Source organism: Littorina saxatilis, linkage group LG8, assembly GCF_037325665.1.
Source record: "Littorina saxatilis isolate snail1 linkage group LG8, US_GU_Lsax_2.0, whole genome shotgun sequence".
Classification (NCBI taxonomy): Eukaryota; Metazoa; Mollusca; class Gastropoda; order Littorinimorpha; family Littorinidae; genus Littorina; species Littorina saxatilis.
Window position 1 is genome coordinate 9,745,531 of NC_090252.1, and position 13,293 is coordinate 9,758,823.

The 13,293-nt window shown below is 41.4% G+C and overlaps 1 protein-coding gene and 1 long non-coding RNA gene across 2 annotated transcripts; both read right to left on the bottom strand.

Moving 5' to 3' along the window:
- Nucleotides 1–245: 245 nt before the first annotated feature.
- LOC138972741 (uncharacterized) lies at nt 246–2,040 on the bottom strand. The gene is made up of 3 exons (XR_011457734.1): nt 1,870–2,040; nt 963–1,029; nt 246–672 (listed from the first exon to the last, which is right to left on the bottom strand). It is a non-coding gene; the product is annotated as an uncharacterized lncRNA (long non-coding RNA).
- A 7,693-nt stretch (nt 2,041–9,733) lies between these two features.
- Nucleotides 9,734–10,713, bottom strand: LOC138974499 (putative nuclease HARBI1). The gene has a single exon (XM_070347216.1). The coding sequence runs from the start codon at nt 10,711–10,713 to the stop codon at nt 9,943–9,945; it is 771 nt and encodes a 256-aa protein (XP_070203317.1). The 3' UTR covers nt 9,734–9,942.
- Nucleotides 10,714–13,293: the final 2,580 nt, after the last annotated feature.

Consider the following 13,293-nt stretch of genomic DNA (forward strand, 5'->3'; position numbering starts at 1 on the left):
ACTGATTTTCTGCTAAACATTCACAGAGCTGCTGTCACAAAGATGGCCGTTCAGTCAGGGGGAGATAATGCTCAAGGCAAACCATCCACTTCCTGTTCATATATGAAAGCCAGTATTGCCAGTAATTCAGCATTGTCCAATATTTTTTCTAAGTCCTGAATTCTCCTATGCAGAAACTAAGTGCTGATTCATATAAGAGTCATATGAGATTCATATAAGAAACATATAAGAGAACTATAGGTTTCTGGAAGTGCAGGTTCTCATATATGATTCATATATGATTCTTATATGAATTGGGGTCTTTTTCATATAAGAGACTTATAAGAAACCTATTCCTACAACTGACATACATAGCTTTTTACTTGTCATATATGAAACTTATATGTTTCTTATAAGAAACTTATAGGTTTCTTATATGTCTCTTATATGTTCATATATGTTCATTTCGTACGGGATGCTACGCCAAACATTGTAGCAGTTGGCAGGTATGCAGCTATCATACCTAACATACCTTGTGTAGCATAGCTGGCCATCAGCTCCCCCTCCAGCTCGCGCCGTCTTGCCTCCAGGCTAGTCAGTAGTGACCTTGGCCTGCAGGTCCTTGACCTGCTCCCTCAGTGCAGCTGCATTCGCCTTGCAGGATTCAGTGCAGGCCAGGTGCTGTGGTTAGAACTGAAAAAAAGAATACCAATTATGCACATGTATAAATAAAAAATGTTACTAAAGCATTAACCAAAACTGTCGGCACTTAAAAAGTGAGCAGACACATCATAATTTTGTTAGGGAATAATTAAATAAATCCAAAAACAAAAAGACTGCCAACGTTCCAAAATTCAGAATCAAAATCCAAGAACGGTAGTTTGTTGTAATTTAATATATATATTTGTGAATGTATTGTTTTGTCAATAACAAACGTTCCAACAAACTTACTTCTTGTTTTTTGATAGGGAATAATTAGTTACCTGATCTCGGCGCCTTAGCCGCTACTGTTGCACGCGGTGTTGGTGCACCATCGAGGTCATATGAAGGCTAAAACAAAAAAATCCCATAGCAACACGTGAGAACATTCAACTTTCAAGGCTTTTGAAAAAAAGACACTAGCTGCTATTAGGATCTGCTCTAAATGTCACATGCACAGAAAGGATCAGGCTTCAAGCAAAGAATGAAGCAATAAACTAACTGGCAACACTCGCTGCAAATTGAGGAATATTTGTTGTGGTGGTGGTGACTGGCGACGCTGACTCTAGCGACGCCAACTGCATAGCTAATATAAATAAAACAAATATAGATTTGCTTATTTGCTACTCTTCACTGCGCACATGTATCCAGGGGATACTTGAGAAAAAAAAACCCAGCATAGTAGTTATTACTTTTGTCTAATAAAGTAATACTAATAGTAAATAATAACTTAATATACAATTCAACATTTGATTATTTTAGTTTAATTTTGAAGAGAAACAATTAGTTAAACTTGCTAATTTTCAAATACTAAATGTATGGAAGGAAATAATTGGTTGGCAATATTACAAATGACGAATGCAAGCACTCTTCGTGGGTGCAAGTGAGGCTCTATAAAGTATAAAGAATGTCCATGGCCAATGACTCATTACTAAAGTGCTCAAATTCAAACTCAAAGCTAAGTTCTGTTCTATTTCTAGTGGCACTGGTAACAGTAACTTCAGTAAGTGAAAGTTTGAAAAGAGTAAAGAATGTGTATTTCTTTGTCTTCGTGCCATACTACCACTGGCACTACCACTACCAGTCCCATTATCTCATATCTGACAGTGCACTCGACTCACTGGGTCAGCACAATAGCTACACTAAAAGTTAAAATACCACTGTATCAAAACAATCAACACAATTACTTACCAACGAGAGTGAAGAGGGTTTGTGAAGAGAGTGAGTCACTCATTGCGATTCGGGTGGAGGCAAAGTGGATGTTTCATGTTTCGTTTCTGACTAAGCAAGTAGACTGTAGATAGTGTAGAGCAGAGGTGTCACTGTCAGCCATGGTTAGAACTCCACGTTGTCAAAGGACCGGCTGGCTTTTCGCATGGAAGTAGTTGTGCATCTCAACATTGCAACAATATTGTAGACTTTGATCCCACACTTAGATATCCAGTTCAAAAGCTTCGTTCATGATGCATTCCTGGGAAAATATCCACTCTAGACACGCACTGTTTCAGTCAATGGCAGCTTCAAAAATGGCGGTGTACTTTTGTCTCCTTTCATTTGATTGGGCGATATTTTTAGAACTAGCCACCATGCAGACAAGAGTGAAAAGTAGGTTTTGGACCAGAAATGTTTTCAAATCACTAAGGTGTTGTTGTTTTTTTAAAGTTTTTTTTAATCACATTCTTTTGTCCAGTGGATGCAGCAACATATTTATGTTCTGCTTATTTTGAAGTTTAAACTGTGTTTTAGGTATAAAAAAAAAATATAAAAAAATTGAACATTTTGAATAAGTTAATTTACTGTGCCGTCTTGTTAAAATAAATAATGCAGAATATTGTATACATGTGTGTTTTGGTTGGTGTATTTATTCCAGTTTGAATGGTACCTGGATGTTTGTGGAAGAAGAAGGCAAACGTCTATATCATTAAGAATGTAGATGCAAGTTGTAATGTCTTGCTTTAAGTTAACTGAAACATATGGTCAAATATATATATATATATATATATATATATATATATGCATTTGATTTACACTATCGATGACAGCTAGAGAAAATGGCTCGATGAAAGATTGAATGGCGTAGTGTTTGTCGTACATTTTCAGTACACAAAATGTTTCTAAGTCCAACTGGCACTCGCAGTATGAAAAGTAACAAAGTCGAAGCAGTACATTTGCAGTACAGGCAAAAAATGGCTAAGTTATTTTGGTATGTTTTCAGTATACATAATATTTTCTAAGTCCAAAAGAAGCACATTTTCAGTACACAAAATGTTTTCTAAGTCATATTGAAGTACTTTTTCAGCATACAAAATATTTTCTAAGTCCAACAAAAGCACATTTTCAGTACATCAAAAAGTGGTTAAGTCTAAACGAGGTATGTTTTCAGTACAATAGAGGTATGTTTTCAGTATACCACCTAACTTGGTTCAAAACTGCAGTACATTTTCAGTGTACAGCAGTCCCTCTCATGAACGGACACCCTTGGGCCATAGCAAAACTGTCCGTACATTGCAGGTGTCCGGTCACGGGAGGGGTGACCACACCACCCCCTCCCCCATACACTCACACAGAGACACACAAACAACAGGATTGAGTCTATGCTAATCACTTCTTGTGGCTACTAAACAATAAACTCCTAATACTTCTTTAAACGTTCTGTAAAAATGATTTGTATGAAAAGTGTTGAAAAGAAGAGATAAAATAAATCCTCAAGGCAGTGAACACACTCACCATGCACTGACATACGAAAGCAGCCACACAAACACTGAGATCGCTGAACATTATTGGAAGAAGAAGAAACACAGCACAGAGGAGCGTGTGCAGATGCTTTGCAAGAATAAGCTTGAAAACCAGTTTGAATAAATAGCAGCAGATAGAGCTGCATGTCATAATCATGTAATTTATTTTCATCTTGTCTGGCTTTATTGACTGCATGCCGATCATGTGGCATGGCAGTGACTTTTCACTCTTCAGTCGGAAATACACTGTACATAACACAGCTCCCACTCTCCCTCACTAATGCCTACCCCAAGCCGTGACAACTGATGCTTGGAAATTGTGTGGAAGAGTACACCTCTCTATTTCTCTCCAATGCTCTTCCTGCTGACAAGCAGTGACACCGGACACCCCACAGAGTTTAGCCAGCTACCCCTCCACCCCCCCCCCCACCCCACCCCCCTCTCTCTCTCACTCCCTCCCTCCAGCCATGTACTGTTGGGCTGTGGCCAGAGAGGTCAGCTCTAACTGTTCACTCAGAGCAAAACCAGTTGACTGTGTCGTAACTTTTGACACAGCAAGACAACTGAAGGGTTCAGAGATTAGGCAACCGACTCACTGGTCAAGGCTGAGGGGAAACAAGAGTATCTTGTCAATGAAAGAGGTTACACACAGACACACGATGCTGAGAACTGTGGCCGGTTTTTCACTCTCTTTCGCTCAGGACCTTCATCGACTGTGGTTTCTGTTGTTTACGTCCAACAGACAAGAATAAAGAGCACAGTGCAGTTTCATATTGGCATCTTCGCATGTACTCCACTCCTGACCAAAACTACCCCCCCTTCTGATGGGTACAGGTGCACTCAAGTTACCAGTGACTGTCGTCACGCCATTGCGGCTGTGATCTTTGCACCAAGAGCCGGACTGCTCTGTTATCGATTTTGTTGTGGTGAAAATTTGACGATGGTCTGTCCGTACATTGGAGGTATGACCTGCTGTTGGGACCGAAAATGAGTGTCCGTGTCCACGTTTTGCAGGTGTCCGTTTAAGGGGGGGGCAAATATAGAAGGAAAACACTCCGTGCCGAGCAAATGTGTCCGTACATGTCAGGTGTCCGCTCACGCCGGGGGCCGTACATTGCAGGGACTGCTGTATTGGCATGGGGGGGGGGGGGGGGGGGGTTCTACTCCTCTCTCAATATCCATCCCTTATCCCTTCCTGCTTCTCTCTATTATTATTATTTGCTTATTCTTTTCCTTTAATTTTTTGTGTGGTTAGTTTGCTTACTGTTTCGGGCAGATGAGTTTTGAGTTCATTGTTATTGACTTTGTTATGTGTTGTTCCTTTTCATGTTATAATTATGTAGTTTGTTTATTTTATTCTTGTATGTACTGAACACAGATTCAGCGGGACTGTGTGAGCTGTGTGTCTGCCAATGATTGTAATTCATATCACTTGTTCACTGCAGAAGTTCCACACATTATCAGCTTTTCATGTCAAAAATTAACAACATGCTTTCTTATCTTCAGGTTATCGGCAGCTCGTATGACTCTCTTGGAAGTCGCGTGCTGCGTCATTTTCACCACCGTATCGACAACAACAGACACAAGTGGTTCAGCGCCAGTAATTCCTCATCTCTTAACAACAATACGAACCAAGAATCTCAGAATTCTGATGACGACCAAGAGGAGGTGGCAGAAACAGTCTCTATTTTTCCATCCGGAGCTCAGAGAACAGCTTCTCAGAGTGAAACTCAAAGAAACTCAACTGTGAGCAAATCACAGAATAGTGAAAGTACTTCAACCAACAGTTCTATAGACAGGAGAGGTGATGGTGGTAGTGGTGGTATGTGTGGGGTAACAGGGAGAGAGGTCTCCGAACCATTTCAAGAAACAGAAGAGTCTGCCTTACATGTTGATGAAACTGATTCACTGCGGCAACAACATTACACTGCTCTTCAAACTAACAGCAGTCAGAAAAGAAGTAGGGGTGGTAAAATCAAAGACAGCAAACCATTACAGTCAAGTCACCAAGCGCTTCATTCCAGTACGTCATCTTCATCATTAAAAGAATTCCATGCTTCGCCCGAAGATAGTGCCTCTTCTGGTGTGGTCCGACTGTTGACAGATAAAAGTTATGTGCAGCCTCAGGATTCAAGGCAGAAGGGATCACATCAAGGCGGTCATTTGAAGCTGTCAGGTGATGGTACTGGCTCTTTGTCTTTTGGCGGTGAGAGACGCCCCAAGAATCAAAATCACAGTCATGATGCAACGTGACAACTTTTGTGTCTTTTGGAGTTGTATTGTATGTGTGTGTCACTGTGTGTAACATAAACAATTGCGCTGATGTGTGGTTTTTGCGTATTTGATGCATTCTAGCTGATATCGTACGCATTTTTTAAAGACTGCCATGTATGACATATGCAGAATCTGAAGGACTGGGTTTCATATTTTGGAATGGGCTATCTATAAGTGCACTCAGGGCTTCAAGCACTGTACGCTGCTCTGAATAAGTTGGAAACGGTTAAAGCCCACTATTAAATAAAGACTGCAGTGCAAGGCTTCGGTCTTCAAAATAGTATGATATCACAGTTATTGTCGTCTACGCTATTTTCAGACATAATTTTCAGACAATGATGCACACGTGGTTTTGAAAAACGCAGCATGACCCCTGGTGTATGTGTGTCCATGTACATATGAGAATATATCGTTGACATGTTGAAATACTGCCTGTGTGAGTAGTTTTTGAAAAAAGCATAATAATTTGTTGCTACTAATGATAGTTATGTTCTTCATGATGAAATAATGTTCATATATACATTATGGCAGCAGTCCCTGATCATTTCAAGAACTTTACCAGCCAGTGTTGCTTGACCACGGGGGGGGGGGGGGGGGGGGTGATTGTTTTGCCATTACTGTTTTAATGTGAATTTTGTGCATCGTGTGTCTGCAAGTGGCTGGTCAGTCCGATGTGGGCACAAAGTGGTTTATTGAAATGAAATCAAGTCAAATAAACTTTATTTCTCAAACATGTGAAGTTACACTTACAGGTTTTGAAAACATCCTTGTTCTGCCAGCTGAAGAATCTTTTTCCACGAGTTTACTCACTGCTGAATATATTTCTGTTAGTGGATAGAGGTCATGATCATACCCCAAGAATTTTTTTTATTGTATGAAACATGTTACATTATAATTCTGCTGTAACTGCAAGAGAATTGTGGGCCACATTTTAAAAAAATGCTGTGCTCTGTATTTTCCTGTTCATCAAGGGGGGGGGGGGGGGGGGGGGGGATCGTGATTTTTTACATTATACATATATTTACTTACATGTAAATCAAATGGATTTATATAGTCAGGGGCTCTTCTGGCTTGTTTGTTTGCATATATATTCATGCTGCCTCTAGCAACTGGTGGGAAGATACTTTGTTTAAAACTTTACGTTTCATTTACAATTTCATTCTCTGTACCACACTGCCAGATTATGTATAATCATTTGATAGCAGTATGTCTTCATGACCCCCTGCTGCTGAATCTTCAATTTTTACTGTGTGTTGTGTGTGAGGGGGGAGAGTTGTGTGTGTGTGTGTGTCTTAATGTATGGCTGCCTATGTATGGAAGAGAAACAGATTGTGCAAAACCTTAAGGTGAAGGAGATGTTGACATATAATTGTTTGTGGAACAAAAAATGTGTGCACCAGTGGAGGTTACTCATTGATTATTGTAACATCTGCAGCCAGTTTGCCGGCAATTGATTTACTTTTTTTTTTAAATGTCAAATCTGTTAACTAATACTTTAAGCTAAGAAAAAATTCAATTGGGGTAACGTGATAACAAGTCGCGTAAGGCGAAATTACGACATTTAGTCAAGCTGTGGAACTCACAGAATGAAACTGAACGTAGTCCGCCGCTAGTGCAAAAGGCAGTGAAAGTAACGAGCCTGTTTGGCGCGGCAGCGGTTGCGCTGTGCTTCATAGCACGCTTTACTGTACCTCTCTTCGTTTTAACTTTCTGAGCGTGTTTTTAATCCAAACATATCATATCTATATGTTTTTGGAATCAGGAACCGACAAGGAATAAGATGAAATAGTTTTTTAATTGATTTCGGAAATTTAATTTTGATCATAATTTTTATATTTTTAATTTTCAGAGATTGTTTTTAATCCAAATATAACATATGTATATGTTTTTGGAATAAGAAAATGACGAAGAATAAGATGAAATTGTTTTTGGATCGTTTAATAAAAAAATAATTTTAATTACAAGTTTCCGATTTTTAATGACCAAACTCACTCATTAGTTTTTAAGCCACCAAGCTGAAATGCAATACCAAACCCCGGCCTTCGTCGAAGATTGATTTGCCAAAATTTCAATCAATTTAATTGAAAAATGAGGGTGTGACAGTGCCGCCTCAACTTTTACAAAAAGCCGGATATGACGTCATCAAAGGTATTTATCGAAAAAAAGAAAAAAACGTCCGGGGATATCATACCCAGGAACTCTCATGTCAAATTTCATAAAGATCGGCCCAGTAGTTTAGTCTGAATCGCTCTACACACACACACAGACACACACACACACACACACACACACATACACCACGACCCTCGTCTCGATTCCCCCCTCTATGTTAAAACATTTAGTCAAAACTTGACTAAATGTTAAAAAAAAGTAGAGTGGATAGGTAGGAATTTCTCTCTCTCTCTCTCTCTCTCTCTCTCTCTCTCTCTCTCTCTCTCTCTCTCTCTCTCTCTCTCTCTCTCTATCTCTATCTCTCTGTGTCTTTCATAAAGCTCAATTTATGCAGCTTGTTTTTTTATGTACTGAGGGTGAAGCTGCTGAGTATGATTACCATTCAAGCTTCTTTTATGCTTGGTATTAACCACCCAATGCCTGTTAACCTTTTTTTTGTTTTGTTGATCTTTTTTTCATTTTTTTTTTCATAAAAAAAGTTTTACGAACAGCCCCCAAAAAACAGTCAGTCAGGTTACTCTTATCCAACATATCTGTTTTCTTTATAAAAAAAAAATGTGTAAATTGTTTTTTATTTTCATTATTTAACTAGCAAAACAAACATCTTTATAGGTTGTCTTTTTTTCTGGCGTATCCTTTTTTCAGGCTTTGGAATGTCGGATTGAGGGGAGAAGAATGTGAACTGTGAACGGGCAATTATGTGACATATGACAAAAAACTGACATTCTTGGGAAACTAAAGTGCATGGGTGTGTGCAATTCTCGTCAACCCAGTGACAGCCTGTGGGTCTCTTTGTCATTTACGCACTAGAAGCCAAAACACATACTAGAATTTCTTGCAAGGGTTCCTGAGATGCACTAAACTTGAAAATAGCGAGTCCTGGGACGCACTGAATTTATTTGTTATCATGCGCACCATTGGTACAGATGTAATTGTCTGCTAGTTTCTATATGGAATAGACATGAACATACACTTTGCTATAGTTCTAAGATGAGGAAATGTCCTGCCGGATCTCCACTGAACCCAAATCAAACCGATATGACAAAAACACTTTCTTCAAGGTCTCACAGAACTGCCAAAAGTCCTCCCGGTTTTGAGACCCTCTAAAATTCCACTGAGGGGGTCCTTGGACTTCCTAAAAATTATAATTGGGGGTCCCGGGACCTTCTAGGTAGAGGGTGAGTGGGGAGCCCTGGTGTGTGTGTTGGGGGCGGGGGGCAGTTTTTTTTTTAAATTTAAAGAAATGGTGTGTTGCTCAGGAGCAAGGCTATGAGATTCAGTCTATTCCTTCCTTCTGCGTTCGACGGTTGTGTCTAGGGTCGTAGTTCCGCTGCTGTCGTGAACTGGAACGTCGACGCGTCGCTTTCAGGTCTTCTGACGTTCCCCAGAGCTTGGTCTCCAGTGTAGATTCAGTCTATGAATGTAATATGAAATATTTGACCCACAGATTTAAGGCCCCCCCCCCCCCCCCAATCCCATCACCTTTACTACCAAACTTACTTTGTTAGATGTTCTGTTCACAATCTATATTGACCTCCATTTTAAGAGGCCACCCCTTTTAATGCCAGGTTTCCTCGGATTTTGTGTGATCCTGAAAGGGAGGTTAAGGGAGAGAGCGTGGTGGGTGGGTGCCGTGTCGCAATGGCCCTGTCACACCTTAACGTATTAGCCAGCGTATGCCGACGTATTAAACTTTCCCTAAAACGCTGGCGTACGCTGAACTATCCATGTTTTTTTCAATTTTGGGCGTATACATAGCGTATTTATAACGAGTTGGGCATATACATAGCGTATTCATAACGAGTTTGACGTACACATATCGTGATAGTAACGTATATAGAATATTTCGATAACTTATAGATAACGTATACCAACGAATGCTTAGGCGTTCACAACTTATGTCCAACGATAGTCTAACGTATGCATAACGTATGCATAACGTATGCAGCGTATCGCCGACGATCACATGTCGTAGCCTATAAAAAAAAAAAGATAAAAAAAAGGGTGAAGGCATCGTCACCGATGATGAAGAAGTAGGGCACATCCTCGTTGTCGTTGGGAAGAGGCTCAGGGTCAGGAAAACCTAGGGCACGCATTCCTTCAGCTCACAGGAATTGTATATCTGCGCATCTGATGCTGATCCAGTACCACTAATATCTGCCCAAATGAATTTGTAGTCGGCATCTACAAGCGCCATCAGAACAATGGAGTAGAATCCTTTGTAGTTGAAGTATAGACTCCCACTCTTTGGGGGACAGCGGCAGGCCACGTGCTTCCCATCAAGTGCCCCACATGTATTGGGAAAGTTCCATCTTTGGAAGAACTTATCAGCTACGGCGCGCCAACTCTCCGGAGTACTTGGGCAGACCAGCACCTCATCCACATATTCGTCAACAATGGCTTGACAGACATCTCTGACCACAAGGGACTGGGTGTTGTGAGGGACCCTCCATCCGAACTTCATCGAGGCATACTTGTTCCCAGAGGCAAGGTGGCGTAAAGTTAGGGCCAACTTCATGCCAGGCTCAAGCGGATCCCTGTAGAAGGTGTACTGCTTGGTTATGCTTGGACCCACTCTGGCCAGCAGCTCGTCGAACATCGCTGGAGATATTCGCAGAAAGTTGGTGAAGGATGCATGGTCCTCGTTACGGAGGTCCACCATTAGCTGGTCATACATGCCAAACTGCCGTCGCCTCCCGATCCATGGTCTCACCCAGTTCCTTCTTCCCCGTTCACCTCTTGTTCTTCTTCGTCTACTGGCACGCACCTGGTACAGTGTCAAATTGATGAGGTCATGCTGATGTTGGAGGACAGCTAGTTGATATTCTCGTCTCAGCCTTGCCGGTTCTTCCATCTCTCGGATTACATGGACATCTGCTCACCAGGGAGTCTCAAGTTGAGGAGTACTGGCGGTTTCCACCTGCGAACCCCATCTTTATATACCAATGCCCCATAAACGCTGCCAATACGCTTTTGTACGGCAGCTGTAAGTTAGAAACACGTTCAATACGTTCTGTGGTCTTCCGGGAACACGTTCAAAACGTTTACATACGTCCGTGAATATGCGTTGGAGATACGTTCGACATACGTTCAAAGCACGTTACTCATAGGTTAGAGATACGTTTTGGGTACGTTTACAATTATCTCGACGTACGTCGACGTATTAGTAACGTGTGTGAACGTGTGTCAACGTTCGCATAACTAGGCTTTAACGTACGGCCCGCGTATACGGGACGTATGAGCCATACGCTGGCATACGTCCGGAAATGTTGTGCATGTTCAGAATTTGTCGAGGACCTCGCCGTACGACGACGTATACCAGCGTACTTCAGCGTGTTCTTAACGTATACAAAACTTACCCATAACGTATTCGCCAGATTTTTCATACGTCGGCATACGCTGGCTCATACGTCATTCTTTCTTTTCTTTCTTTATTTGGTGTTTAACGTCGTTTTCAACCACGAAGGTTATATCGCGACGAGGGAAAGGGGGGAGATGGGATAGAGCCACTTGTCAATTGTTTCTTGTTCACAAAAGCACTAATCAACAAGAGGCGAAGCCTTCAAGGCTCACGTAAGAAATCGACAAACAGTAACACAAACTCAATCACTTCGTCACACATACACACACACACACACACACACACACACACACACACACACACACACACACACACACACACACACACACACACACACACAGTAAGCATAGGTGAAACTATATGCAAGAAAGCGAGACCCTGGATCTGCCAAGAAGTCTCGGCCCGCTCACAATAACAATGACCGAGACTTTCAGTCATTCCTTTGCGTGACGTCTAACCCTCTTACGTCATAATGTGACGTCTTCAAATAGTTTCTATCACACACGTCGAACACTTTTGACCGAGACTGACGTAATCCATAGACTCGGAAATGTTAAAGTTTCTACCACAGACATACACACATACATACGCACGCACGCACGCACAGACAGACAAAGTTTATCATCGCATAGGCTACACTTACGTGAGCCAAAAAACTGCTCCAGGGGCTTGCAACGTAGTACAATATATGACCTTACTGGGAGAATGCAAGTTTCCAGTACAAAGGACTAAACATTTCTTACATACTGCTTGACTAAAATCTTTACAAACATTGACTATATTCTATACAAGAACCACTTAAGGCGAAGTGCGCCACTGAAATTTAGAGTGATTGGACTTACACAGCCATTTTGAGTTGTTAGCAGTTTTGCACCTTTCAATCTGTCTACTTTCATGACATGCATATGATTACACTATACAAATTCATCAAAGTCTCTAAAAATATATTTCATTGCACCAACCCGGCGAATTTTTCTGTCTTTTCATTCACTCTTCCGATAAAAATTACGATTTTCAACCCTTGACAACAGACATTTCTGCTCGCCCAACGCGGAAACGTCGTATACCGTTTGAACAGCAGTTCTCTCCCCTGTGTCATTCGGCGGTTATTTTCGGTTAAATATGGATTCTCCTGGGGAAACCCCCCTATTTTCCAAACAAGCAAACCCCAGACACTTTCCATATAAGGGGGTATGACGTAAATACCTGGCCACGATTGGTCAGATAGGCTCGCGTGGCTTTTCGCGTTCTAAAAGTCGTCTGCTCACCACGTTTAGTTTTCGACTGAGTTTGCTTAGAAAAATGGCTCGTGTGAAAAGATTAACGCTCCGAAAAACACATAATGAAGGCAAGCGTACGAGAAGACAACAACTGAAGAGTTGCAGAGACAAGAGAACAACTAAAACACAATCGGTGACAAAGCGCACAAAATCTGGATCGACCGCTGTGGCATGCAGATCAAATTCTGCGTCAGGACTGAGAGTGTGTTCTTGCCTGTTTGACGCGAACACAATTCAAGACGAACACATAGGCCTACACAGCAGCCACCGCGTCAAAAGCGACAGGTCCAGAGGCTTCCCAAACAAGGAGATGTTTTGTTGATTTGGAAACCTTTGATGGTATTGACTTGTAAACAAACTTTGTTGTCCGCAATGTAGACCTAAACAACCAACGCTGTCACCATGCCCAGACTCAAAACAGGGACACGGCCTTGCAGTGTACGCGCATGTCTCTTGTTCAACGTGTGAGGAAGTTGTTCCAGGTACCGCTGGATACCTTGCTTCCAATGAAAGCGGTCAAACGGATTATGGTCTCATCAGGCAAGCCGTTTATTCGTCCTTGGTATGTGGGCTAGGTGCTCAACAATTTAACAAATTTTGTGAACGTTTAGATTTGGTAGGCGTGCATCACAAAACCTTCCAGAAGAAAGCTGATAAACTCTATCAACGACTTCTTCTTCTTCTTCTTCTTGCCGCTACACGTGGAGACCAGTCCAATTGAGAAATGTAGTGGTCTATCAACGACTTGATGTAGATCTACTGGAGGAGAAAGTATTCAGTGAGGCGTTCTTGA